Raw genomic sequence first — 27,442 nt, forward strand, 5'->3', positions numbered from 1 at the left:
GCTGGGAGTCCTCGATCGAGAGAGACAGGGGTAGAGAGATACTTCATCATCCATGGTGCAGTGTGTGTGAGTGTGAGTGTGTGTGAAGCCACTCAGGGTCTGCGAGATGTATCTGAATCGGGGTGATCCCTCCTCTCCTCCCTCTCTCACATCACTCCTCTGACAGAGAGCGGACAGTCGCCCACAATAACCGGCTCTATAGCAGCCTCTGGCTTATCTCATCTCCGCGGATCGCCCCCGGTGCCGACCCGTACCGGCTGCTTCCCCCCTCTGTATCATCTAAATCACACACACACACAGAAGCAAAAGAAAGAGAGAGAATGAGAGATGCGGTCGTGTTTCACTTTCTTTGCTTCCAAGGAGCCGTATTTCTCACATCTTTCCCCCGGATCTTTGTTTCTGGACGGGAGGCTGCGGCTGCGTAATGCTCCGGTGAGTACTGATGGTTGCTGCTGTTATCTTTTCTTTCTTCTTCCTCTTGTTATTGCACACCGAGCAGATAGTGGCAGAGATAAAGATAACGTGGAGCTAGTTAGGGGAGAAAGGGAAGCACGGGCCTGATTGTCGTTAATACTTTCTTTTCATTTCTTTTTTTTTTTTGTTGGAAATAAATGGGGCTTTATGTTTTATGAGATGCACTTCAACCTCAGTGTTTTTGTTCTGTCAGAGGGGCGTTACTGGAGTGTATGGAGACACACAAAGACAGCCGCATGAAGCCAGTGTGCAGAGAGGATGCAGCGTTTCCCATCTTAACTAAAACTGCCTTACTGTCTTATGGGAAGTAAATAATATAATAAAAAGAGAGAGAGAGAGAGAGAGAGAGAGAGAGAAGCAGCTGCACAAAGATCACAACCCTTCTCTGCTCCCATCTCCATCATATTGCCTCTGTGTGGAGTGTTCTTCTGCCTTAACCTATATTAAAGGGTGTTTTAAGCAAGTGTGATATCTTGTTCTAAAAATGTTGACAGTAGGATTCATAATTCAAATTTAATCCATTTTACTGCACTGCATCAACACACTGCAGTTTATTCTCATTCATGACATGTACTCTGGCTGCACAGCCCTGAAGAAATATGAAGAATAAACGCACAGAGAGAACACCAAGCGCCATCTCCAGTGGTTATGCATTATATATAAAGTTAGCCCAGTGCTGCACCTCCCACCCAGCAACACTGTCAATGCTCCCCCCCTCTCTCTCAGTCTCTCTGTTCTCCCCTTACACTCTCCCAGCCTCTGACAGTCAGCCCGACCAAGGCTCACATGAACACTGACTGTAAGTATTTTGAAAGCTGATAAAGAGCAAGTTATTGAGTGCACATCACCACCCATTCTGGGGAGAGAAAGGGGAGCTAATGCTCGAGCCTGCCCCGAGGCCTTTGACAGCAAAGAGATTTGTTTTATGGATTGATGGATTGTTTGAGTTCTTGCAGCCCAGGGATCTAGGGGTGCGATAAAGTCAATGCTTTTGTTTTCTACCACTACATGACCTTTCAAGGGGGTGGAAATAGAACTGAAATGTCAGGTAGACACTTTTAATCAGGCAAAGTTATGCTGTGTGATGCAATCAGAGCCCAGAACTAGGAAAGTCCTTTTCATTTAAAACAATGCCGCCATGATAATTCCACCCTGTCTTTGTCTCTCTGCTCTGAAATGTCAGCAGCATCATGTTGCAGATATTGAAGCAACACTGAATTGAGGTGATTATCTTCTGTAAGCACATTAAGTTGCTGGTGTAGATTAGCTCACACTGCCATGCAGGGTTATGCAATGGCAACTCCTGCGACACTAACACACTGGCTCTGTTGCTGTGTAACTTTCATCTCTGTCTTCTGTTTTGTTCACCCCATTTCCTCTTTTCTTCCCCAGCAGCAGTGGAGGCAGCAGATGCGTTGAGCAGCCCAGCTCATAGATGTATCTCTCCACGGTGACCACGGCCTGATGCTGAAATCCCTACATTCATGAGAAGGCAACAGGAAGCAGATTACTGAGGGATTAAACGCATGCACACTTATGCACATGCACACACAGAGAGAAACACAGTTCCGGGATTTGTCCGCTGTCCAACCGTGGATCTCTCACTGAATGAACTTGTCTGACTGACTGACTCTGGTACCATGGAAGAAGAGGAGGAGCTGATAGAGACTCATTGAATTTAACTCACGTAACCCCACCTCCTTTCACCCTGCCTCACCGTCGAAAGGCTTTGACTGGTCGATAAGGATTACAGATTTATTACAAACACAGTGGAGACAGAGAGGAGTGCAGAGCCGGGCGTCCGCCTGCTGCTGTCCCATGATGCATCTACACATGTAAGAGCAGGATCAGCCACACAGAGGGCTGTTTCTATGGATACCCCTGCCCTGGGTAGTATTAATAAGACTCACTGATATCCTATCTGCGCGTGAACAAAATACAGTGAGAGATTAGAAGTGCATCGCTGCGGCAGACTAAAGCATCAAATAGCGTCTTTGGAGCAGAGAGAGACATCATCAAAAGCAAAAAAATGTTGAAGGAGAATATGTTATTTTTAAACATGTAGGCTCGACTGTAGACGCTTTACACTCCTTGTCCTAAACACCTCAAAGGGTTTTTTTTTAAATGTGATACCTCAGCAGGTTCAGTAAAAGGATGATTTAATAAGAATCTGCCCACACAGGACCAGAAGAGGAGGTGAACATGATGCACAAAGACACTTCTTAGGCCTGAAGGAAATATCTTCTCCTCTAACCCGCTCATGATTCTGACAACAGCTCGAAATTCTGGGTATAACACTGGAACTTTTGTGGGCCCCTAAAACTGCCACCACCTTTCACCAAACTAGCTGTGTGACTGAATTTTGGTCTTGTCTACATGAGAACAAACATCTACGTGCACCAGCTACCTAGACAAAAATCAGGTCTTTATTTAAGGTTCTGGACTCACCAGCAAAATGTGACATCATGTGTACAAGACAATAGCAAAGCACTTTTAATCAAGCTTGAGGTACCTGGAATCATCTGTCATCTCTCCCTAACACATCCACACTGAGCTATCATGGCCCGACAAGACATCCCCCTCTTCCTCCACGGCTTCGACCTGGGCGGCCACTTTGTTGACCTCCGACCTCTCGGCACAGGTGTTACAGGCCTGGTTCTCTCAGCTGTGGACCAGCGCAAAGGACAGCGTGTGGCAATCAAGAAGCTGGTGATGCGTGATGCCGTGACGGTGAAGCACGCTCTGCGGGAGGTCAGAATCACTCACCGGCTGCACCATGAGAATGTAGTGAGGGTTCATGAGGTGTTGGCGCCATACGGACGACCGCTGCCCAGAGACCCGGCCCAGCTGAGCGCCCTGTACATCGTTCAGGAGTGCATGGAGACAGATCTGGCTCGGCTGCTGGAGCAAGGACCGCTATCCACAGGTATGGGAAATGAAATGGAAATAGAGCAAAGTATATTCTTTGAATTTGGACAATTAAAGTCACATATTTTACGACAGTGTGGTTCTTCATGTTGAACACTGCTGTTGTGTTGCTGCACTGCTGGCTTTGCTTACACTGTGATTTAGGGGATTTAGTGGCAGCCCTTTGGAGACACTCTTTTACTGAGAGAGTACTTTATCCACAAATCACATATTTGAAAATTACTTTACACAGTCATTTATATTGTCTGTTTCCTCTTCATAAACATGCTCTGGAAGTACTGGAGTGATACAGCGCAGATATTTTTTGACATATTTGTCTAAATTACACATTAGAAGATCAGAATTTCTCCAGAATGTGCTCATTCATTGAGTCATTTTTTCACGTTGTGGTTTAAATTATCTCACTTTTGACAGGGTCGAATCAGGGCGATGGTATGGAGAAAATTAAATATTCAATTCAATTCAGTTCAGTAGAATTTTATTTATCCCAAAGGGAATCATTGTACCAGAGAGTGCTTCAAATTACAGTAACACTAAGTGCAGTAACCACAATTTCAATGATTCATGGGTTCCCCGAGTCAGGGTCACTCACTGGGCCCAGCTTTATAACAGTAGTTTTAAATAGGCAAAATATACAACTACACAAGATGGAAGCATTTTCCAGGAGCAAAAGCAAAAACCAGTGCCTGATAGAGTAACAGTAGGAGCATGATAAGTACAAGAGTTACTAAACATGAACTAAAATGGTGGAAAAAAACAGACTGTGCCTGATTATCAATGTTATATTGAGTCTGATATACAACGAGGAGTAATATTGCACATGACTGAGAAAATGATATTGCACTACACTGACAAATGATCATGATTTTGAAGAATAATACTGCACATGATTTTGTCAAAAATATTGCACAAAATATAAGTCATGTGCATCACATTATTTTTGACCAGATACCTTGACAGTGGTATTGCAATGATACTGAGGGGTTGATTCCAATTTTATGTATTAGTTTTGCAGTACATTTTGTACAATTTATTTATTTATTACATTTTGCAAAAAAAAAACCGACCCATTATAAATGATTAACTTAAAAAAAAATAGCTTAAACCAATTTCCTGTCCAATGTACAGTTAGCAATTGAAATTGAAAGTTAGTTTTGAGTTTGCATGTTATTGTTAAATGTCAGTTTTATGTTTTAAGTTTTTCAATTCACTTTCAACAAACAAACCGTAAAATACATTTAAAGGTCCAGCGTGTGGGATTCAGTGGCATCTAATGGTGAGGTTGCACACTGCAAACAGCTGAATCCTCTCCTATGTGCCAAGCATATAGGAGAAGAACTGCAGTGGCTAATGCAAAAACAGGAATGACTCCATATAGAACCAGTGTTTGGTTTGTCCCTTCTGAGCTACTGTAGAGACAACGTGGTTGGACTCCATGGTCGAGGACTTGCTATGTATGTAGCTATAAACGGCTCATTCTGAGGTAATGAAAACACAATGATTCTTGATTTCAGGTGATTATAAACTAATAAAAATGTAGTTAGTAATATTATATTCCATTTCTGTTGATATGTCCCCCTGAATCCTACACACTGGACCTGTGAAATACATGCACACACAGTATAAATATGCAGTATATATTAGTTGTATTTGCACTTGTTATTTGGGTTGGGTGATATGGAAAAAATCAAATATCAAAATATGTTATGTCCAAATACCTGGATATTGATATTGCAATGATACCATAGGGTTGACTTGGTGCTTTCACGAGATATTTACACAGTGAGATTTTTGATAAATAATAATCAGTAATGTGGTTAAGTTGGTAAAGATGAATAATGGAACAGAACAGTCTGGCAAGTTCAGAAAATGACGTCACTTTACTGCAATGCAGCTTTTAAAACCAGGAAAAGACAACACTAACAATATTATGGTATCCAAAATCTAAGATATCTAGTCTCATATCACGATTGGTATAATCTCGATACGTTGCCCAGCCCTAAATTCAAATGTGGATTAACCTATCCTTACTAGCTTTACTCAGAGATACACAACTTAACATGTTCAGTGCATTAGTAGAAACCATTGTTATGTTTATTACATGAGAGAGAATAGCAGCGGTGTGGTGTATCCTGATATGTGACTTTACCCTTGAACAGGTCATGCTACTCTGCTGTTCTACCAGCTGCTGAGGGGACTGAAGTTCATCCATTCAGCCAACGTCCTGCACAGAGATCTGAAGCCTGCCAACATATTCATCAACACTGACCAACTGCTGCTCAAGATAGGAGACTTCGGGCTGGCCAGGATAGTCGACCCTCATTATTCTCACAAGGTAAGGAAGGAAGGAAACCCACTATGCACAAACACGTATACTGCAAGGACGTCTGTGATCATTGGCTTGGTTAGATGTATATACAAGCAGTTGGATGTCTTATCTGAAGACTTTGATGACTAAATGTCATATAAGCTGGAAGTTTGTAATAACCACTAACACTTGTACAAACATTTCCAGCCCTAACCCAATTACTCATCTTTTTTGGGGCATGTAAATGTAGCAAATGTGCCAAGTGTTCTTTTGACCAGAGGCCAATGAATGCCTGTGATCATTATTCTCTTTGGGCTCATGCTCTCTTAACAAGTTTTAGATTAGTTTTAAAAACCCATAATCTTCAGAGGACAAGCCAGCGTGAGAGTTTAGATCTCCGTCCACATTATATTGGCTGTGTTATTCTCTCTGGGTGCTTTTTTGATACTCGTTCTACAAAAAAATGAATCATACAACCGGTTTAAATATTCAGGCCAGGAAAGTTGATGAAGTTGGGAGGATTTTTCACTCGTTTCACGCGTTGCAGTCTGACGCAGTGTGGGCTGTTCTTGTGCTGATGGATGAATCTAGGGAGAGTATTGTAATATTAAACATTATCTCTGCTCCCTCTTATTGAGGTAGGGCTGTTATCGAGGAAGAGATAGCAACTCCTCAAGCCCTGGCCCTGTGTGGTTATCAGGAAGCTGTGCACAAATTCCCTGTGTAGCAATGGATAGGATGGGATCCAGTTGCAAAAGAATCCTCCTATAGGAAATCAAACGCAGAATAATTAATGTCTGTCAGTGTGGCGTCTCAGGTGATATCATTAATTTGATTCTGACAAAGATGCAGATTTTAGAAAGTACACCGACAGCCCGAACTTCAAAATGTCTTACTTGAAACTGAAACGTGTTTGTAGCTGCTACGGCTCATTGAGGATTATACGTGTTGCGATTGCAGTACAGTCAAGCCGTCTTTTCTTCCATGACAGACATCTCCGATTACACACCCCAATGTCTGATGCTGCCGACCTGTCTTTCACACAAGGCCTCCTCTCAAGCCCAAACCCTGCTATTAACGTCTTCTTCTTGGTATCAAGTTTTGGGCTAATCAAACCCTGTGATTAGTCTGTCCATTGTAGATAAAGGCTTCTGAGAGATTAATGTGACAATTTACTGCTCCATTGTGCTGCTTCATTATGCACGGAGATCCCACAGCAAAACTGTAACACTAGCAGGGCAGAATGTGTGTGTGCCTGTGTGTGTGTGTGTTTGTATGTTTGTGTGTTTTGTGGGTCTGTGCATGCGGAGAGGAGCTCTTGTGAAAGGCGATCTTTGTCAGCTTAGAACACGGGACTGGGGATCAGCTGGGTGCAGACACAGGGGGTGCGTTTGGAGGGGAGGAGATGGAGGAGGGAGGGGAAGGGGTTGATGAGGGGGGAGGCAGAGAACAGATGAGGAACAAGGGTGAGAAGTATTGAGTCACGGAAGGTGGAAAGTACAAAGACAGAGAGAGAAGGAGGGCAAAGAAGAGAAACAAGTAAAGGGGGTGCAAAAGAGAGATCAAACAGAGAGGAGAAGTGAGAGATGAAGGTAGTTTGGGCCGTGCAGGACAGCAAAAACAAGGTTTACCTCTTTCTCACTGTGTGTGTGTGTGTGTGTGTGTGTTTGGGCGCATATTTGCTCTCACACTGTTTCCTACAGACAGAGAGAGAACACAATGTTCAGGCTTGAACTACTCTGCACTGTCACAAGGTAGGATAGATAGATAGATAGATAGATAGATAGATAGATAGATAGATAGATAGATGGATAGATGGATAGATGGATAGATAGATGGTTGTGATTGTTGTGAAACCAAACATCTCATGCTGATGTCATCTTGGCATAGAATGACGACATTTAGTCATAAGGTATGGACCTCCAGAGGGATGACGCCAACACAGAGGTGCCAAAAACTGCAGTTCCTCTAATGACCACTTGAGGCTGGCTCCAAAGGCCAATCAATCCCCATAGACACCCATGTTAAAATGCCCAACTTTACAGCAGAAATAAACCTTTTTTACAGCCTGGTACAAAAACGGTTTTGGTCTCTAAAGCTAATTTCTCCCTTTGTGACAACTGTACAGGGGGTGATTTTTTATATAACTAACCTGTTTACATTTTATTAAGGCCCAGAGTTATGATAATTAAGACAGTGTTCCCTGCTTCTCAGTCAAATCCACCCCTTGCTCCTCCACAGCTAAATATGGTCACTTCTGGAAAGAAAGAGACAACTAGTTGCTCTGTATACACAAACACAAACGTAGATCAAAATCTTGTGTCAGGCACTCGTGGAGAATGGGAAGCAACAGGATCGACAGGAAAGCAATCTAGGCACTCTGAAAAAATACAGAAAAACAAAGAAGGAAATATTAAAAATCCTTTATTATAGTGGCTAAATCATTAAAAGGGCCCACATGTTTCGACCACTGCAGGTCTTTGTCGGGACTTGGCCCCACCTATATAGTGGCAGGAACCAAGCACAGGCCATCACATGACCCATATAATGGCATGACAGGTGAAACAAATAGACAATAATATAGGTTGTGAGAAAAATGGTGAAGCTCGTAGAGAACAATGACAAATTACAAAAATACGTGAAGTCTATATCCTCTTTGAGACCAGGATACTTTAAAGCATCCAGCTAATGGATCCAAAAAGCTTCTCTTTGATTAAGTTTCTGTATTCCGTCACCCCATCTGACCAATGGTCACTTCTGGTTCTAAAAAACCAAGATGGTGACTGAAATGCCAAACTCGCGATATCAAAACTGGAGTCTGTAAACCAATGGGTGACGTGATAGTAGCTACAGTCATTATTTTTCTAGTCTATGGGAATGAAGGAAAAATACCAACCATCTGCAATTTGTCATAATGTTAACATTGACACAACATGAATTTCTAATTCTTAATTCTTAAGCATTTAAAAAAGCGTGGACCTGATTTGCATTCCAACCAAAATTTAAAGATAGATTATACTATGCAAGATTTTCCTAAAAAGCAAAAAGCGATACTGATTCCGATCCCTGAACCTTAGGTATCTGCCGACACCGAGTACCGATCCGATACCAGCGCATAAAATAAAAATGGATGGGATATGAACTGTTGTATGTCTCAACTCCTAAAACTCTATGTAAAATATTAAGAAATAAATACATAATAGTAGAATAGTAGAATAAAACTTTTTTATTATAATTATTATCCAGTGTTGACACAAATCAAGACACAGGTTAAAGTGCAGCCACACAATTTGGTAAGTAAGACATTTTAAAGGCTACAGTAGAATGCTTTTTAAACTCCGCCCCGTTTCCATTTCGTTTGCCTGTAGCATGTGTATGTGTAATGACGTGAGGCATTATGTGGTATCGGATTGGTCATAGGCTGTACTCGCCGATACCCGATACCACATTTTAGGCAGTATCAGAGGCACTTCCAATACTGGTATTGGTACAACTCTAACTAGAAGCCATCCATCCATACATACATACCTTTTCATCCGCTTATCCAGGGCCGGGTCAAGCAAAGCACCCCAGACATCCCTCTCCCCAGCAGCACTTTCTAGCTCCTCCTGGGGGACCTCAAGGCGTTCCCAGGCCAGTTGAGATATGTAATCCCTCCAGCATGTTCTGGGTCTGCCCCGGGGTCTCCTACCACTGGGACGTGCCCGGAACACCTCCAGCAGGAGGCGCCCAGGAGGCATCCTGATCAGATGCCCGAAACACCTCAACTGACCCCTTTCGACATTAAGGAGCAGCAGCTCTACTCCGAGCTCCTTCTGGATGTCCGAGCTCCTTACCTTATCTTTAAGGCTGAGCCCAGCCACCCCACGGAGGAAACTCATTCTGGCCGCTTGTTTCTGCGATCTCATTCTTTCGGTCACTACCCAGAGCTCATGACGATAGGTGAGGGTTGGGAGCTAGAAGCACTAGAAGCCTTGTGGTGTATTTTACTGCAAAGACTCTGTCCTCTGCCTGTATTTTCTTACTTTATCCCTTTTTTTCTGTGCTTCTGATGTTTATGGATTTACCTCTACCTTTATGAAAAGGTAGCGACTACGTGCCAGATCATAAGCAGCAGGCATCCAAGAGACACAGCACCGAAAAATAAAATATAGCGAGTCTGGTACTGGTTGAGATAGATAGATAGATAGATAGATAGATAGATAGATAGATAGATAGATAGATAGATAGATAGATCAAAGTAGTAAATCCTATGGTATAATGTGTCATGTGTCATATTTAATCTATAAACACATGCATAATTCATGCAGTGCCATTGCTGATTCTTTTTAGAATTGATGCCACAACAAGTGCTCTATTTCAGCTCATACAGAGAGCATTTCCCCTGTCTGCTGCTGCAGTATCAGCCTCTTCTCTTTGCAGTCGTTAGCCTCAATGCTTTGATAACAGGAATGCATTAATAACCAATAAGAGCGCTGGCTGCACATTACCCTCTAATTTTATATTGAGTGCTGACACGGTTTGAATTGCTCTGAGGTGGATATTGGGAGTTAGTTAGGAGTCTGCAGCTGGTGTCTCCGTTAGCCGGCAGAACATCGGTTTGTCATTGTTCATTAGCATTAAGATTGTATTACCAGAGTTGTGTGTGTGTGTGTGTGTGTGTGTGTGTGTGTGTGTGTGTTGTGTGTGTGTGTGTGTGTGTGTGTGTGTGTGTGTGTGTGCGCATGATGATGTGTGTGTAAGATGATGCTTGGCTATTTGCGATGCAGTGTTGACACCAAAGCAGATGCCTGCAGTGAATGTGCTAGCATCCTCTCTCATATCTAATAATGCAGAGCCAAAGTGCTGCTTTTTCAGACATTTTTTTGCGGTAATGGACGTGGGCAGTGTTGACTTCAGCTGTGACGTGAAATTCACAAGTAGTATTAACTTTCATATTGAGCCGTGAAACAAGACTGGTGGCTTTGTTTTTGTTTTTTATGACTCATTTTTCACTTTCAAATATCACACTTGTCTTTTTTTCCTGAGTTCTCACCAATGAATGACCTCTTTTCACTGCACTGTAATGGCTCCAAAGAAATCCCTACCTCCTTTTTATTGCTTCTACAGTATCTTACATGGTCGGCGTGTTATCACAGAGGTTGTGTCAGCACAGGAGGTTGTGACTCTGCGGTGCATCGAAATGAGGCTGTTTGACGAGCTGTCTAGATGTGCGCCTCCGACTACACAGACAAACATTTACTCAGGCGAAAAGAGATGACAGAAAGGTTGAGGGGAGAGAGAGGGGGAACAGTGGCCGAGGAAACATTATTTGTGATGTTGTTTACTGTCAGCACCAGTATGAACTTGGAGTGTGTATGTGTGAATGTCACCTGCTGATGCAGGGCTGGATCTGCCCAGAAATAATTCATGACCTGGATGAAGGAGACAGAGGTAGAGGAAAGGGGAATAAGGAGGGAGTGTTGGAAAAGAAAGAGAAAAGAAGGGAAGGAGTAGAGGGGTAAAAATAAGCAGAGCGGATCTGTAACTGACAAGAGGAGACGGAGGGATGAAACAGGCGAGAAAGGAGGTGAAGCAAGGAGGGCAGCGAAAAGGGAGAGATGGGGTGAAGTGTGAAGAAAAGAGGAAAGGTAAGGGAGGTAAACGTAGCTGCTGATGGTGATGTAGAGAAACGCTGAGGTGAGTTGAGATTAAGGGAACGGGTGGAGAGGAAAGTGGGAGGTGATGACAGCGAGGGAGAAGGCTGAGAGTAAAGGAAGGGAGTGAAGGAAGCCAACAAATATTTTATAATGGTTAATAGCTGAACATGGCAGACAGATTTCTTCGATGTTCTTTCCGTGCCAGTGTGTGTGACATGCATAATCGACTATCTTGGCTGACTGTGGAGACTTGGTTTGGTGATAAACTAGTATCCTCCTGAGACTCTGTGTCCTCATATCTGGACATCACATTTTGGTTTACTTGACCTTATATTTCATTCTGCTTAACTTAGACCTGGTGTCCTCGTTCATGGACACTTTTTTGTGCCATCTAGTGGTAGTAAGAGCACAATACACTAATCCATGTAAAAACAAGATGGCAGCCATCTCTGCCAAGTCAGTCTGCAGCTGACCCTGACACAAAAGTGGACAAGGTCCAAAACTTGATCACATTTTATGATTGAAACTTGTTTATTTATGATAAATAATGTTTGTAGTTTGATATGGCAACAAATTTGACCAGTTTCAGCAACAGTAACAAGCTAAACAACTGTTAATTAGGAAGTAGGCTACTTGTTTGGGACTATTATGTTTGGACTATTGTCGTCTCATTTGAGGATCTTGGGACTTTACAAGCTCCGTTTCCCCTGAGGGAAATGGTGTCAGTAAACGTCAACTATAAAATGCGTGTCAGTCTGCAGCCGATCCCGGCACAAAAGTGGACAAGGTCCAAAACCTGGGGAAATTTTATGGTTCAAACTTGTTTATTTATGATTAATACTGTTTGTAGTTTGATATGGCAACAAATTGACCAATTTTTGCAACTGTAACAAGCCAAGATGCTGTTAATTAGGACTCCTACTGATCCCAAATAGCTAGGAGAAATTAAAAATGCATTTCAATTTTGTTTTTTACTCATTTTTATTGTCTTAATTTTGGACTGATATTAAATGTTATCGTCTCATTGATACTCTGTTATTTAAAATTGATGTGTTTTTAATGTTGTTTTGTGAATGGACCCCAGGAAGACTAGCGACCACTTTTCTGGAAGCTAATGGGGAGCCATATAAAGAATAAAGAATAGCTGTGATACGTTGTTAAAATACAGTTTAAATATAGCTACAATATGAAATCTGAGGCAACATCTGTGCATCGTTTTGTGAGACTGTTCAAAGCCACTCTATGACAGTCCATCAAATGCTTTTGCAAGGCAAGGCATCTTTTTTTGTAAAGCACAGTTCATACACAAGGGCAATTCAAGGTGCTTTACAGTGCTAAATGATTTCCTTTTTTTTTTTTTAATCATCTTAAAAAAGCAAAAGTGCAGACAAGAGGTGCAAAGATAAAACTTTTATTTAAAATGATTTAAAACTGAGAAGCAAAGATGAACTTCAGGCACTCAGGAATTAAGTGAAGAAGCCTTTATTTCAAAACATGGCTGCTCATATTAAAACACGGACCGGTTTCGACCCAAAAGTCTTTGTCAGGGTGTAAAAGGGTGGACAGGAGTCAAGTGAACATTTTATAAGCTTGGTAGGGGGTGTCACCCAATCTTAATTAATAAGTGAGCACAAGTGACGGCAGTGGGTTACAATGAGAAGCCATTTTGAAAGTGACACGCCTTTACAAGAAAAAAAAATCCCTGTACTAACATGAAAAATCAGTAACTAAATTTGAAATATATGGATGTTAAAAATAAATAAATAAATAGAAAGAAAGAAAGTTACTAAAGCAAACATCAAAAATACATACATAAAAAGGGGGAAGGAAAGATTACTTAATTTGTATCCGTACAGAAAACATAGAAAAAGGTTATGATAAAGACGATCCTTGAGAACACTACTATCTCGTTCTTCAAAGTGTGATTTGAAATTGAGTTTTAAATAAGGTTGCGGTCATTCCAATCAGCAGATAGAAATAAGAGCTCAGATGTAGAGACTGATCAGCAAAGACAGTCAGACTGATAGAAGACAAGGTGAGAGTATGTTTGTTAGATCATGACTGAGCACTCAGCATCAGTTTCTGCTCTGTCATCTGCTGACACATGGGAAGCGATGAGTGAGGTCACTGAGGGGAAGGGGAGGCAGTGAGTAAGGTGCAGTGAGGACAGACGTAGGCATGGAGAGAGGGAGTAGAGAGCATAAAAGGGTGCACATGATGCAAGGGTGAAGAGGAAACTGAGAGGAGAGCAAAGTAGAGGAATAGTAAGGCTGAAGTAGAGCTGGAATTACTTCCAAATTCATAACGTCTTATTCATTTAATAGATTGAATTCTAGAAGTAACTCCTAAGAAGGCTGACCCGAAAAACTCACAGAGCCGTTTTGACATTTAAAATAAATTCTATCTGTAAGGACACATTGCTGGAAGGGATGTATAAGAGGGAACATCGGTGTGGGAGGTCCACGGCGAATAAAGGTTCTGAGTCATGCCCTGAACCTGCTGATCGAGACAAAACTTACCATCCTCAAATATGAGGAGCACATTTCAGCTGTCAAGTACAATATAAAACCATTCTGGGCCAGACCTAAAATGTAATCATCAGAGGGGCTGTGTCCTGCTTAGAGGGATGTTATGCTGGTCTTACAGGTGGCCGCAGATAATTTAACTGGTGTGAAAAAAAAAGGAGCTCACAGAGCAATTTCTGACATCCATTTTAAGTCTGAAAACTCATCTGGGGCAGGATGAATCCCATGCTGTCGTTACAGCGTGAGGCAAGATAGAGTGATTCTGCAAGAAGTTCCAGATAAAGAGGGAGATAGGGTAATGGTGGGATGGAAAGTGGAAAGGGCTGATGGGAAGGAGGCGATAGGAGAAGGACCCCTGCCTGATTTTAGGGCCCCTTTTCCCAACCATGCAAATTAGCCACAGTTTTTTGGGGACAAAAGTGAAACGAAAAACAGTATGCCTGCAAGAAAAACTGAACTCTGTGTGTCCACACTCTCCTTATTATGTCTGTCATCATGTAGCAATTTGCAGCATGTCAGAGCCTCGAAATAAAATCAGCCAGCAGCTGCCAAGAAACATAAAAATGTGTGAGAATGTGTAAACCTAATTATAAGCATATTTTGCTGTGCAGTCTATAGTATCCTAATGTCATTAGTGTGAGAGCCGAGGCGGTAAGATTTGGCTCAGGAGAGACAGGCAGCCAGGGAAAGAATAGAAATATAATGTGGTAAGTGCATGGATTTGGAGATTTTGTAAGGTCGGAGAGCGGAGGAATTACAGCAAGTGAGAAGGCGAGTGAAATATAAGAGCATTAATGATAGCAACAGGCAAAAACGTCTCATTATACTGTAGATAAATCTGGTTTGCATGTAAATACGCTTGCCTGCGCCTCATCTCCATGCGCGTCGTCATCAGTGTTATTCACAAGGTGAAAATTTACCAAAGGAAAAAGCAGAAGGGAGCCTTGTCGGAGCAACCCTAATGAGAGGACGTGTGTTGTTGAACAGCAGAGCATCAAAGACTCGATGAAACTCAGTAACTGCAGGTAGAGAGATTCAGGGGAATGTATCCGACTGCAGAGTGAATCCAGGAGCAAGTTTCCATCCTCGTGTAGCTGATGCAAAATGATCAAGTCTTTGTGGGTGTAAATAAAAATATCCCTTGTGAGCTCAGATGTCTGACTTCACCATGCTTCCACTCCAACAACATAACTACCAGCAAACTGCCAGCGAGATTGTGATTAATATGTGCAACTTAAATGCCTCATACATATGCAAATGCATGCAGATTTACAAGTACACAACTGGTAACAAGCCAATCTGTTACATACTCACCACTAATATAACCACAGTATCATTCTATTGCTCTGTGTTTTAACTCTCTTTCTCTTTCTCCTATTTTTCTCTCTCTCACGCCTGCTTCTCTAGGGCTATCTGTCCGAGGGTCTGGTAACTAAGTGGTACTGTTCCCCCCGTCTGCTCCTGTCCCCCAACAACTACACCAAGGCCATCGACATGTGGGCCGCTGGCTGCATACTGGCTGAGATGCTAACTGGACGCATGCTGTTTGCAGGTACCTCTGCTGTTTGGTAATGCAGTGTCTGCTAAAACACTAATGACCTTGATGCCCTGCGGGAACATTATGATATTGCAGATCATTAACTGGATGGCATGATGAAATATGATAATGGCATTAATATTCAGCAGAAGCATCTCATTACTTAAAGTCCTGTAAGATCTTTACAGGAAATGTGTTTCTAGGAACTGGCAGTTTTTACAGTTTATTTGAAATAGAGCTGCAGGACATGAAAAAAAAAGTATTTTTAACAGTAACAGTTTTTAAGGGTGAACTTTACATGTGCATATGCATTTGTAGCATCAATATTTGCAGTATTTGTATGCACAGTATGAGAAAGTAACACCGGACCATCTTAGCAACTGTAGCCTACATAAAGCGGGATTCATACTTGTGCTTTTACAGTCTATGCTACACACATGGCCTTGAAAGCATTTATACTTGTGCAGTGATATGTCTGTGTCACTCTGCAGTCGGCGGCTGGGTTTCTGTGAAGTGCTGTAAAGTTTAGTTGATTCAAAACACACCTAAACACACATTAAACATGGCTTAATAGAGACAGTTTCAAACACAAATGCACAAATCGGCTTCACTGTAACTCACAGCATTCACAGACAAACACTTCTGGACACATTTTCCCCTCAAATACAACATGCTAATGCTTTTAGCACAAGCCTATGGCATTTTACATTGTATAAATTAGCCTAGCAGCTAGAGGACTTTTCCTCTACTCATATGAAGCCAGGGACAACAGCAACATTTAACAAAGGTAACGTTGCAACGTTGTTTGGCTCCATTACAACTCACAAGGTTCACTGACAAAACAACTGTCTTATACTAAACACGTTTTTGAAACAAATATAACATGCTAACATTATTAGCACAAGTCTATGGCATTCTACATTGTATAAACTAGCCTGGCAATGAGCATAGATTTCCTCTGCTCATATGAAGCCAGGATAAATCACAGACAAGTCTTACAATGGTATTTTGTGGAGGCTTTATTGTCTATCTGTGAAAGTAAAGTAAATAAAAGCTTCGCTTCTACTGACAAAAAAGTTTCAGCTTACAAAATAGAAAGGAGGTCTGTGTTGCCATGAAGTATAGTTACATTTATGGGGAGGTGCACGTCAGGCATAGGTTACGGCGTAGGTGCGGCTTCAATTTGACACAGAAGTAACTTAAGACAGAACATTGAAAACAGGCTGCTCAGAGTGGCTAAGTGAATACAGTATCAGGTAAATTAGTTGTAATCAAAAACATCTTTTGTGTCCTTTGTTAACTTATGTAAAGTTTGTCTGAGCATAGATGCTAAAAAGCCCCCTCATAACTACATTACAAGGTGGCATCAAGCTGAGGACAGAGTGTCCTCCACCAAAGATACTTTATTCTCCTTCTGCCGGCTACTTCTTTGCCTGACCAGAATAACAATGATGACAGAGAAATTCTCGCTGTCTGAAGCAGATGTAGTTCCTCATGACAGGCTGATTTGACCTCCACCAGCCCTCTATACCACAGGAGGGATGGTGCCACAAACTCAATAACGTCATCTGTGCCCTGGTGTTCCTCTCTGCTCGAGTTTCACACATAGACCGTTAGAGATGTTTGCCTTGCTTTCCTCTCAAACACTAGAGTTTACGCAGCACAGCATTATTTTTGTTTACCATAGGGGAAGCAATGCACTCTCTCAAATACCCCACCACTGCTTGCTTATTTCTTAGAGTGGTGACTGTGTTGATATAGCACCACCTGCTGGTGCTTTATGGAAACATTTAAAGGGCAAATCCACACTGTACGAGGGAAAGTACTGCTGCTTTGTTTTGGTTTGAGCTGAAAAGGTACGGCATGTTGCATTGTAGTAACACCACAACGACCTCAAAAGATGTGTCCTTGTGACAGACATAACATGAACTAAGTCCCGATCTTCCCCAAATCCCATGTAGCCACAAGATAACTAGTTGAACGCGCAAACAATTTGACTTACTTGCAATTATATATGAACATACTGGTATTTTAATCAGACTTCAGGGTGGACCAGGGCCAACAAAACAAAATATCTTCAACTTATGGAGCAGTCATATCTAACCAAGAGAAACTAAAAGAAACCAAAACACAGGAGACCCCAAAGTGGTCATACTCCAGCAGAACAACACCTTTAGTGTAGCACCTAGGCTACAAACAATCTGTGTACATGTGCTGTTGTGGAGAGGAGGAGGAGGAGGAAGATGCGCCTCCACTGCTGCAGAGCCGACGCCATCTTGGCTCTTCATAGGGAGCTGTCATCACTGCGCACCATTCACCTGCTGGGGCCACCGGCTAATGATCTGCTCAGCCTGGCACACCTATTTGCAAACACAGAGACACTTGCACATGCTCACAATCCCAGAATGATAAACAAGAATGCAAAATACAACCATGTCGAAAGTAAATTTTTAAAAGAGTTTAGCTTCACAGCATCGTATTCCTCCCAAGCTGTGTACGACCTCCAACAAACTCAGTGAGATGTTGTAGGTTTTAGAGGTTTTGCATTAGGTTTGGGTCATAGTTGGGGTTAACATCTGCCAGTATATGATAATGTGGGATTTTTATAGAACCTGAAGTGCTGTCCAACAGGTTGTACTGCAGAAACAAAACCCTCTGGTGCATAAATTGCTGTACTTACTGTGGCCTTGCAGTTAGTGTGCAATTAAATAAAAATTAAAGCGCCTATTATAATACATGGGTGTTCAAGTGGTGATTTCCAGACATAGTTTTTCATTTAAAATAATTTTATAGTTGGCTACAGAGTGTTCCATCCTATCTGCTGAATTCTTATTGAACGTTCTCACCATACCATTTCTGTAACTCGACAGCTCACACCTCCTAGGTATTCCCGTTTGACTCTAATTGGCCACCATTTTCCGCTTATGTAACTGATCCTGTCTCCTCTCTGCTTGTCTCTGATTGGCCGGTTCCCTCTCCCAGGAGCTCATGAGCTGGAGCAGATGCAGCTGATTCTCGACACAGTGCCAGTGCTGAGGGAGGAGGACAGGCAGGACCTGCTACAGGTGATGTCTCAGTGGCTGCTGCTTGTCATACGTCTGCAAAGTGATTGTTTAAATATGGAACAGGACGTCATGTTGTGTTTGCAGCTTTAGACTGGAAAAGATTCATTCTACAGACAAGAGAAATGTGTACACAACTCTTTCCGTCAACGGCTCTCGCTCTGTTTTCTCGCTTTCAGAAAGTCAGGGCCTTGAAATGTACAGAGAGAAATAACCACAGCAAAGTTATGCACATATTTTAAAGCCCACTGTCGTCCTTTCCCAGGTGATGCCTTCATATGTCAGTCATGGATGGAGAGTCAAGAAACCCTTCTCTGAATTGCTGCCTGAAGTGGATGCTCAGGGTGAGCTGAGGGGATTGAGAAGTGGTAAGAAGAGGAAGGTCAAGCAGTATGAAATAGAATGGGAGCAAATAAGAGTAATGGAAGATGTGAGGAGTAGAAAACACACAGACGACAGCAGCTTCTCTGAGCTGTGAAGGATGAAGAGATGATAGAGATGGTGGTCTAACAAATATAATTTTGTCCTGAGAGAGGAAAATTAGTGCTAATATTGTTTCAAGGCGAGCACACCTCATGGACACTACAGTTTATTTCTCCTCCTCTTCCTCCCTCACTGATGCCCTTTTCCTTTCCTCTCAGCTGTGGATTTCCTTGAGCGTATCTTGACCTTTAACCCCATGGATCGGCTGACGGCTGAAGCAGCGCTGTCGCACCCCTTCCTCCAGCAGTACTCCTGTCCTGAGGATGAGCCCACCTCGTTGCACCCCTTCCGCATCGAAGACGAACTGGAGGACAACCTTGTTACCGAGCAGAGCCTCAGCAACAGCAACAGTCAGGCCTCCAGCATCCACTGGGAGAGGTGTGTGGGTTTGTGTTTTAAACACTGGCGGGAGAGTTTAGGTCATTTTTTCATTATTTATTTTACAGTTTTAATCAGATTTTTTTATTGTGTCAGTCTGCCATTGCTACAAGAGTTTGTTTAATTAACAGACCTTCATTTTGTAATGAGATCATCAGCAGATAAAGAGTCTGGTCTGTTTTGTTGATTTATCATTAAATGTACTTGAGACCGCTTGTTTCTTAAAGCAAAACTCTCTGTTACTAAAGACAAATACTCAGCTAACCTATCAGCACTAACATAATTTTGACAGTCTAAAATCTATTTAACCTTCAATTTGACATTGAGGGCTGACTGCTCATGCATTTTGCATGCCTACACGCTGGGCTTCCAAAATATTTCGACCACTTTACTGTGTAATTTAATCCAGCAACCATTTGGCTTCAAGCCTGACTTGGATTTTAATTAGTTCTGAATCTTAGTTCTTCGGCAATTTCATGGTTTGACCAAATTTTTTGGAACAGAAAAGTCTGGCAAAGCATAACGAGGCACAAGAAACCTAATGTTCCTACAGTAAGTTTAGCAGACTGAATATACTGCACAGCAAAGTTGTTATAAGACTAATATGAACGCTTTATTTCTGCCCTCCTGCAGGTACGAGACCAGTTTATCAACAGATGTGTCCTGGCAGCAGTCAGGAGGGGGGTGTCGCTGCATGCCCCCTGGCCACATGACGTCTGACATGGGAGACACCACAGAGGAAGAGGAGGTGCAGAGAGACCCCCGGGCCAGTTCCACCTCACTGTTAGAGGAGGCGCAGGTTGGATGTGCTTTGTCATTTTCCGCCATACTCACTGATTTGTTCTTGAGTATATTGTAATTTAGTGAAATAAAATTGTTGTGCATGTTAGTCTTACCTTGCACGTTTTCTCTTCTTAAGGGTAAAATCACATTACAAATTGCTTTCCAATAAGATTTAGATTTGCCTCACCACCTGCTATTTGGCAAAATGAAGACTTCATCAATAGCAAATTGTTTCTGATGGAAGAAGCTTCCTTGCATATTTCTTGCAACAGTCAGTCTGGTACTACACACTGTAAATGCACTGTGTCTTTAAAAGGAACAGTGTGTAAGAGTGAGGATTAGGGGGATTTAGTGGCATCTACATGTGAGGATTATAGATTGTAACCAGCTGAATTCTCCAGGTTAGATATTCCTTCAGTGTTCATTATTAAAGAGGTTTTTATCTGGAGCCGAATTATCCACAGCGGTCTTATCCTCTCCAAAAAGAACAGACGAAGGGATTAACTCCAGTAAAAACACCGAATAAATCAGTTTCATGTCACAAATCAGTGTTTCTGCTACACTGTTTGGCATCTCAGAGACGTGTGGTCACCTATTGTCTCTGATAACTTATTGTGTGCTCACCTCATTTCTGATCCAGACGTCCAGGAAGTTTTTACCTAAAGCCAAATTATCCACAGAGGTCTCTTCTACTCCAAAACAAATCAACTGGTGATTTAAACCAGTAGAAACACCAAATGTTTCTAAACATTACAAATCAGTGTTTCTCCTACACTGTTTGGCATGACAGAGTCGAGCCATTAGCTTAGCATCTGCTAATATGTGCTCATCTTTTTTCTCTGATTAGATGTTCAAGAGGTTTTTACTGAGAGCTGAATTATCTGCAGAGGTCTCTTCCCCTCTATAACAACCACACCTGGTGATTTAAGCCGGTAAAAACACTGAATAAAGCAGTTTCCAATGCCCTCATCATGGAGGCTGCTAACTGCCTATCTACAGCCAGTGTTTGGTTTGTCCTACTGTAGAAACATGGCAATGCAACATGGTGTTTTTTTGTAGATGAGGACCTGCTCCCTATGTAGATATAAACTCCTCATTCTATGACAAAAAAAACACAATAATTCTTATTTTCAAGTGATTATGCACCAGAAAAAAACATACTTATTTTATTATATTCCATGTTCTGCCAGTATATCTGCTTAAATCCTACACACAGGACCTTCAAAGGTTGCCAGTACTGTCTTGTCTTAATCTGTACGTGGTTACATTTCATTGCTGCTTCAATTTAACACGTGAATCATACTTAGTCATAAACTAGAATGAGTCAAAGCACTTCAACACATAATATAACCAGCATCCTCACTGTACTTTCTTTCTTATTTATCACCTTCTCCTTCCCCACCTGCTCCTCCTCATGATATTTAGGTCGACCCACGCAAGTATTCCCACAGCAGCTCAGCAGAACGCTTCCTGGAGAACTCCCACTCCTCTCTGGAACGAGCCTGTGGTTCAGGGTACGGGGAACTGGACTGTGGCCGCTCCTGTGACTACAAAGTGGGATCCCCTTCATATCTCGATAAAATTGCCTGGAGGGAGGGCAAGCCTCAACACTACTCAGAGCCTAAGCTGATCCTGGATCTTTCTCACTGGAAGCGCAACACCACCAGCCTCCCTGTGCCTGCTGAGCCTATTGGGGGCAGCGTGGAGGACTTAGGGGAGATGAAAGAGGAGGAGGCGGAAGAGGAAGAAGAGGAGGAGACGGGGGATTTATTCCAAGAGATCTCTCGCTGGGTGGAGAGCACCCAGTCTCGCTTGCACTCACCCAGTCCCAGTCCTTCTTTGGAGCAACGTTCACCCTCCTGCTACACCTCCTCTCCCCCTCTCCCACTCTCCCCGACTGACCTTCCGACTCCAGTCTTCCACTACACGGAAGTTGTGCAGCACCCATCAGCTGAATTCGATGAAGACAGACTGAGCCCACTTCAGCCTGTCACATCTTCCTCTAATTCCCTTCCCTCACTCCTCCCTTCATCTCCCACCTCTCCACTTCCTGTTGAGTCACCTCAAACAGCGTCTCCCCCCATCTCGCCACTTTTTCCTCCCACAGAATCTCAACCTCTTTCCTCTACGTCCTCCATTTCTCAGCCAGTAAACAATGAACCTATGGAGTCACTTCCTGTCAAGCAAAAGGAGCGGCTATTTGACCTGGACGTGTTCATATCCCGAGCACTGAAACTGTGCAGGCAGAATAAGGAGAAAGCAGATGGGAAGAAGGGAAAAGACGGAGGATGGAGGGAAGAAAGCAAACAGCAGAACATTACCCGAAAGGTTCCTAGGCTTCCAGAGCATAGGACTCCACCACCACCACAGACTCCCAACTCTTGATGTTGAATTTCAACTTCAGGTCCACCACAGTATAACACCATAATGGGTAGCACTTCCAAATGCTCATACTGCTTTACGTAGTGAGGGGTGAAGATGCTGCTTAAACATTAGACCTTAGTGTTAGCGGTCTTTTCCCTACTATTGCAATGACACGCTACACGCTGTGACTAAAACCCTCACTTAAACAAGCAATCCTGCAGCTTTGTAAAGAGGTGCTCTCAGGCAATAAGAGGTCGACAAGCATTTGGGTTTGGATATGAATAACCATGCTTAGCATTGCAAAATCAAGGGTTTGTTCTACATGAGAATACTTAGAAATAATTCAGCTAATTGATGATCATGGTGTTTGTGATGCGCTGTCCTTTGTCGAGTTAAAGATGGGTCGAAACTTGACTTGATAGCAACTTATTCTGCGACACAAACATCCGCAAATAACATGAGTTACCCTGACTATTGTGCACTGGTTAACAGTAACCTACTGGAGAGGGATCACTTGTATTGATTCCTCGCTGTGTGTCAGTAAATCTTTTGAAAAGTCAGACAGTCTTCCAGAGGTGATGTTCACCGAATAACGATAACGACACGGGAAATGCTTTTTCCAAGTTTCTCTGAATGTATTAACTGAAAAATAATCAGTCAAATTATGCTACATGGTGAAACGTAGGGATTTTATTTGTCGCTGTTCTAACACTCCCGTGGTGACTCACTGAGCTCCGTCACTGCTACATGCCTTGTAAACTTGTATAAATCTGTTGTCATATTTAATTCTACGGTATAATTCTGACGACTGTTGTTAATGATGTTCTCGTGTCTGACGTATTCTTTGCTGAATGCTAGAGCACAGTTTTCTGTTTATTTGGAGTGAGTTGTATTTTGTTTAAATGTGGAATGCTCTATCGTAATAATTTATGCTCTGGTTCAGTCGTGAATAGTTTCATATTCTGTCTGCCTGATGCACCAAACAAGGTCATCTTCTGCTGTACACTCACTGAAAAGATACTGTCTTTATCTGTACATGACAGCCAGATATCTGTCACCATTTTGCTCACTGAAATGTTAGCCACAGAAAGCTATATTGCAAACAACAGTAGCTTATATTTTGGGGAATGTAGATCCTTTACAACCTTTATAGGAAATGATTTGTACTTAAAAACTCCTCAATGCTGCCCAGTAGCCATATTGATATATGGAACAGAAGATAACCAAAACGTATATTTTGAAATACTTTTCTATTCAGCGCGTCACAGTAGACCCTCAGAATGTTCTTTATTCTGGCATCTGATGTCTCCCCTCCAAGGTAACCAAATCAGGTAAAAGATACAGGAAGATGTAAGTTCTGAAGGTTGTTGGCTTGTGCCTCGTACTTTGTTAATCATGTGCATCTGACATTCACTTTACTCATCAGACTGAGAAGCTCATAGTGAGCACTGGCGCTCCTGCAAATTTTTCATAGGGGTCGCCAGAGGGGGCCACTGAAAATCCAACCAAAAGTCATAACTGAATATCAGGAATTCCATTATGCTGTTTTAGTAGTCTACAGGCTGGTTGAAAACTATGTCAATATGGAGAGTTAAGGAATAGCATGCTAATGTACTTTGGTTTCTAGTTTGACAGTTAATATTACTAATTATCTGATGTTTCATTGTTCATTCATTTTCTGTAACCGCTTATCCTGTTAGGGCTTGTCAGGGGGCTGGAGCCTATCCCAGCTGACATTGGGTGAGAGGTAGGGTACACCCTGGACAGGTCACCAGACTATCACAGGGTTGACACATAGAAACAGACAACCATTCACACTCACATTCACACCTACAGCCAATTTAGAGTCACCAATTAACCTGACGTGCATGTCTTTGGACTGTGGGAGGAAGCTGGAGAACCCGGGAAAACCCATGCTGAGAGGGAGAACATGCAAACTCCACACAGAAGGGCTCCCCCACCCCGAACCCTCTTGGTGTAAGGCAACTATCCTGTTTTGATTTGTTATGAATCTGTACATGTGTTAGGGGATTCATTGTTGGCTATCCTTTTATTTAAAAAGACAAATATACAGATTTATTTTAAGGGGTACATTGATTGTAAGGAGCAAAACATTAACTGGAAAAAAGTCCTCTCAAGTTTACTTATGGGTACCCATAGAATATCTTTTTTCATTCAGATATCTTCAAGTGAAAGTTCAACCCCTTTGAAAATGATCATGTCAGTTTTTCCCCTTGTCAAAATTTTGGCCAAATTTGGAGGGTTATTTAGCCCCCATCCCAACAAGCTATGCCGGCACAGGTGGTACCAACTGATGCCTTGTTGTCTAGTTTGGCAAGATACCATTACCTTTGTAATAGCTTTAAAAATGAGGGCGCCACAGCCTCTTAAAGATAGTTTGGTCAGGAACACTTTAGTCAAACAAAACTTTATTTTCATTTGCAGTATTATATTTGATGGTATGGCTCTGTCTGGGAGAGCGCACCTCCCTGCCCTTCCATGCGCCTACATGGAAACTCTAAGGCAGTGAGAGCAAACCTTCCTGCCCTTCCATGTGCCTACATGGAAAGCCTAAGGCAGGGAGAGCAGCAGCAAAGACCCCCTGGGAACAGAACAGAGCAGCATCAATGACAAACAGAAGTGACATTGGTAAATCAGACACAGCATGAAAAGGAGGAGCTGGGGTGGAGGTGGGTTGCAAAGCAGCTTGCAGAGGAAGCAGCAACAGTAGGCAGGCCAGAGCAGTTTAAATAGCGCATCCTGAATGAGATCGGCCAATTGGTTGCATAGACAGGAATCATGTGATCTATCAGCTGACTCCCTTTCATCAATCGGCTGCTCCATCAGCTGATTGGGCTGTTTGAGATCAGCTGATGTAGCTTGGATGTGAGCTGAGCTTGACATTGTGTCCTGCCTGAACTAACGCTATGCTCAATTAATGTTGGTCTCTAATCATTTTTGCAAGTGGGGCTAGTGGGGGCGCAGCAACTTTACCAGCCCCCTGCCCCCTGTTCCCCCCTTGGGGATGTCACTGATCTTTTTTTTTTAATCAAAAAAAAAAAAAAAAAAGGATATAGAAATAGTATTAAAATTATTCTGCTGTGCTAGTGCCATAAAAGAAATGTGCTTAAATCCATTTCATTCTGTAACATGGAAGAAATGGGCTTTCACCATCCCTGGTTTCACTGTTTAACATATAGTGCTCAGTTGTGGCTGTACCACATGTGTACAGTCTATGTGCTGTACATACCACAAGGGTCCGGCTATTAGTATGCCAGAGGCACAACACTGAGATGCATAAACACACTGCCAGCAGCACAGCTACAGTACAACACCACAGAAGGTACAACACCACAGAATCTGTTTGGTGTTTTTTTTCAGTCAAGCATCTGATACCTATTCTGACGACACTGACCTCCAGTCAGCGTCGTCAGAAAGTCTTTCATACAGCAGTGCAGCAGCTGTGTCCCTTTATCTGCTGTTGTCAGCTGTTAACTGTTAAAGCTCATGTGAAGTAGGTCTAAAAGTGAGCAGATCATCACTTGCACAACATCGTATGAGCCATATGTGAGAGTTGCTGGCAGTACAACCAACCACTCAGCAAAGCCAGGTGTATTATTTCATATTCAAAGTAGACATGAAGCACATTTAGAGTCACTAGCACATTTAGAAACGCAGGTTCTCCTCTGTGAAAACTGAAACTCTGTCACACTGTTGATTTTTATCAGTAACATAGCTCTAAGGTTTTAACCCTGCTTGAGCTGGACTGCTGGACTAACTGACAGAAGTGTTCAAGTAAAGAAAAAGTTTGATCCAGAGCCATTTATCTCTTTGTAGAAATAGATAGAAGCTATGCTGCAGTCAAACTAATGAAAAGGAGTCTAGTTTTTACCTACACAGGTCTACTGATCACATTTTGCATTATACAGTTTCCTCTGCAGGTAACCTAACCCAGCAATAACATCACTGACAAATAACACAAACATACTGTAACACATGTGGTTACTGAGCCGAAGTTAAATCTTTAAAGTGTGTGAAGAAATGTAGAAAATGTGCCTCAGTACACCTCGATGCTTCCAGCTTGCTGAATGTAACATATCCTCTCCCTTCTGCATGGCTTTCACAACTACTCAAAAATAGCTTTGTTGTTTTTACTATGTCACTATTTCAGACGGTCATATTTCTGTGGGCTTTTATTTCTTTTGTACTCGCTTTGAGAGAGACCTCAGCTTTTCATTGGAGAAGAGCTGTGAGGTTTTTAAATGCTCAATATTGATTGATAGTTTCTCTTTTTGCAGTTTCTGTTTTTGCTGAAAAATTAATAAAACTACTTAAACTATTGTTTCACCGCGTATTTTCTTCTGTTGTTGTGTAATGCCAATTGAGAATATTAAGAGTATTTTGTATTTGATTGATATTTATTTTTGTAGGGATAAGTAGACCATTTGTAACATTCTTCTTTAGGGGTACATTAAAACAAACAAACAAACAAACAAACAAAAAAAGATCCATTGTGATATTTGAAGTTAGGTGACTGATTCAAAGCAGACGTATAATGCCCTCTACTGTTAAACAAGTAATATTAGCATCTCGCTGTTCTCTTTTGTGGTGCACTGCTTATTTTGCACAAACAAAGTAACACAAAGGCACAACATAAATATGGGTTTTTGAGGATAAAAAAGCCGAAAAGGATTTACAGTCTGTCTCATTTGATGAAGTGAGATGCTGAAAAATTACATCTCAACCATAAAAAATACAGCTGATTAAATTGTTGCTTCTCTCAGGACCATGATTTAAAAACTAACGAAACATCAGACAAGGATTAAAAATTCAACAAAACAATGTTAATAATTATTAAACATAAAAAAATTTTTAGGTACTGTTTGTTACTTATTAGGGGGGAGGGGCGGTGGAGTAAGAGGGAGGCATGTCAAATAATCTGCACTGGGGAAGGATTTATG

At 42.1% G+C, this 27,442-nt stretch overlaps 1 protein-coding gene across 3 annotated transcripts; it reads left to right on the plus strand.

The window, feature by feature from the left end:
- mapk4 (mitogen-activated protein kinase 4) lies at nt 1–26,821 on the plus strand. 3 transcript variants are annotated; one of them, XM_050052160.1, is made up of 9 exons: nt 1–432; nt 1,867–3,400; nt 5,562–5,737; nt 15,282–15,426; nt 18,394–18,476; nt 18,739–18,841; nt 19,115–19,334; nt 19,968–20,133; nt 21,543–26,821. In XM_050052160.1, exons 2-9 carry the CDS (start codon nt 3,034–3,036, stop codon nt 22,500–22,502), a joined length of 2,220 nt encoding a protein of 739 aa, XP_049908117.1. In that variant the 5' UTR covers nt 1–432; nt 1,867–3,033; the 3' UTR covers nt 22,503–26,821. The 3 variants fall into 3 exon arrangements, with proteins under 3 accessions (XP_049908117.1, XP_049908116.1, XP_049908118.1); XM_050052159.1 differs by having other exon boundaries at nt 1,870–3,400; XM_050052161.1 differs by having other exon boundaries at nt 1,870–3,400; nt 18,739–18,817.
- Nucleotides 26,822–27,442: the final 621 nt, after the last annotated feature.

This window comes from Epinephelus moara, chromosome 8, assembly GCF_006386435.1.
Source record: "Epinephelus moara isolate mb chromosome 8, YSFRI_EMoa_1.0, whole genome shotgun sequence".
Classification (NCBI taxonomy): domain Eukaryota; kingdom Metazoa; phylum Chordata; class Actinopteri; order Perciformes; family Serranidae; genus Epinephelus; species Epinephelus moara.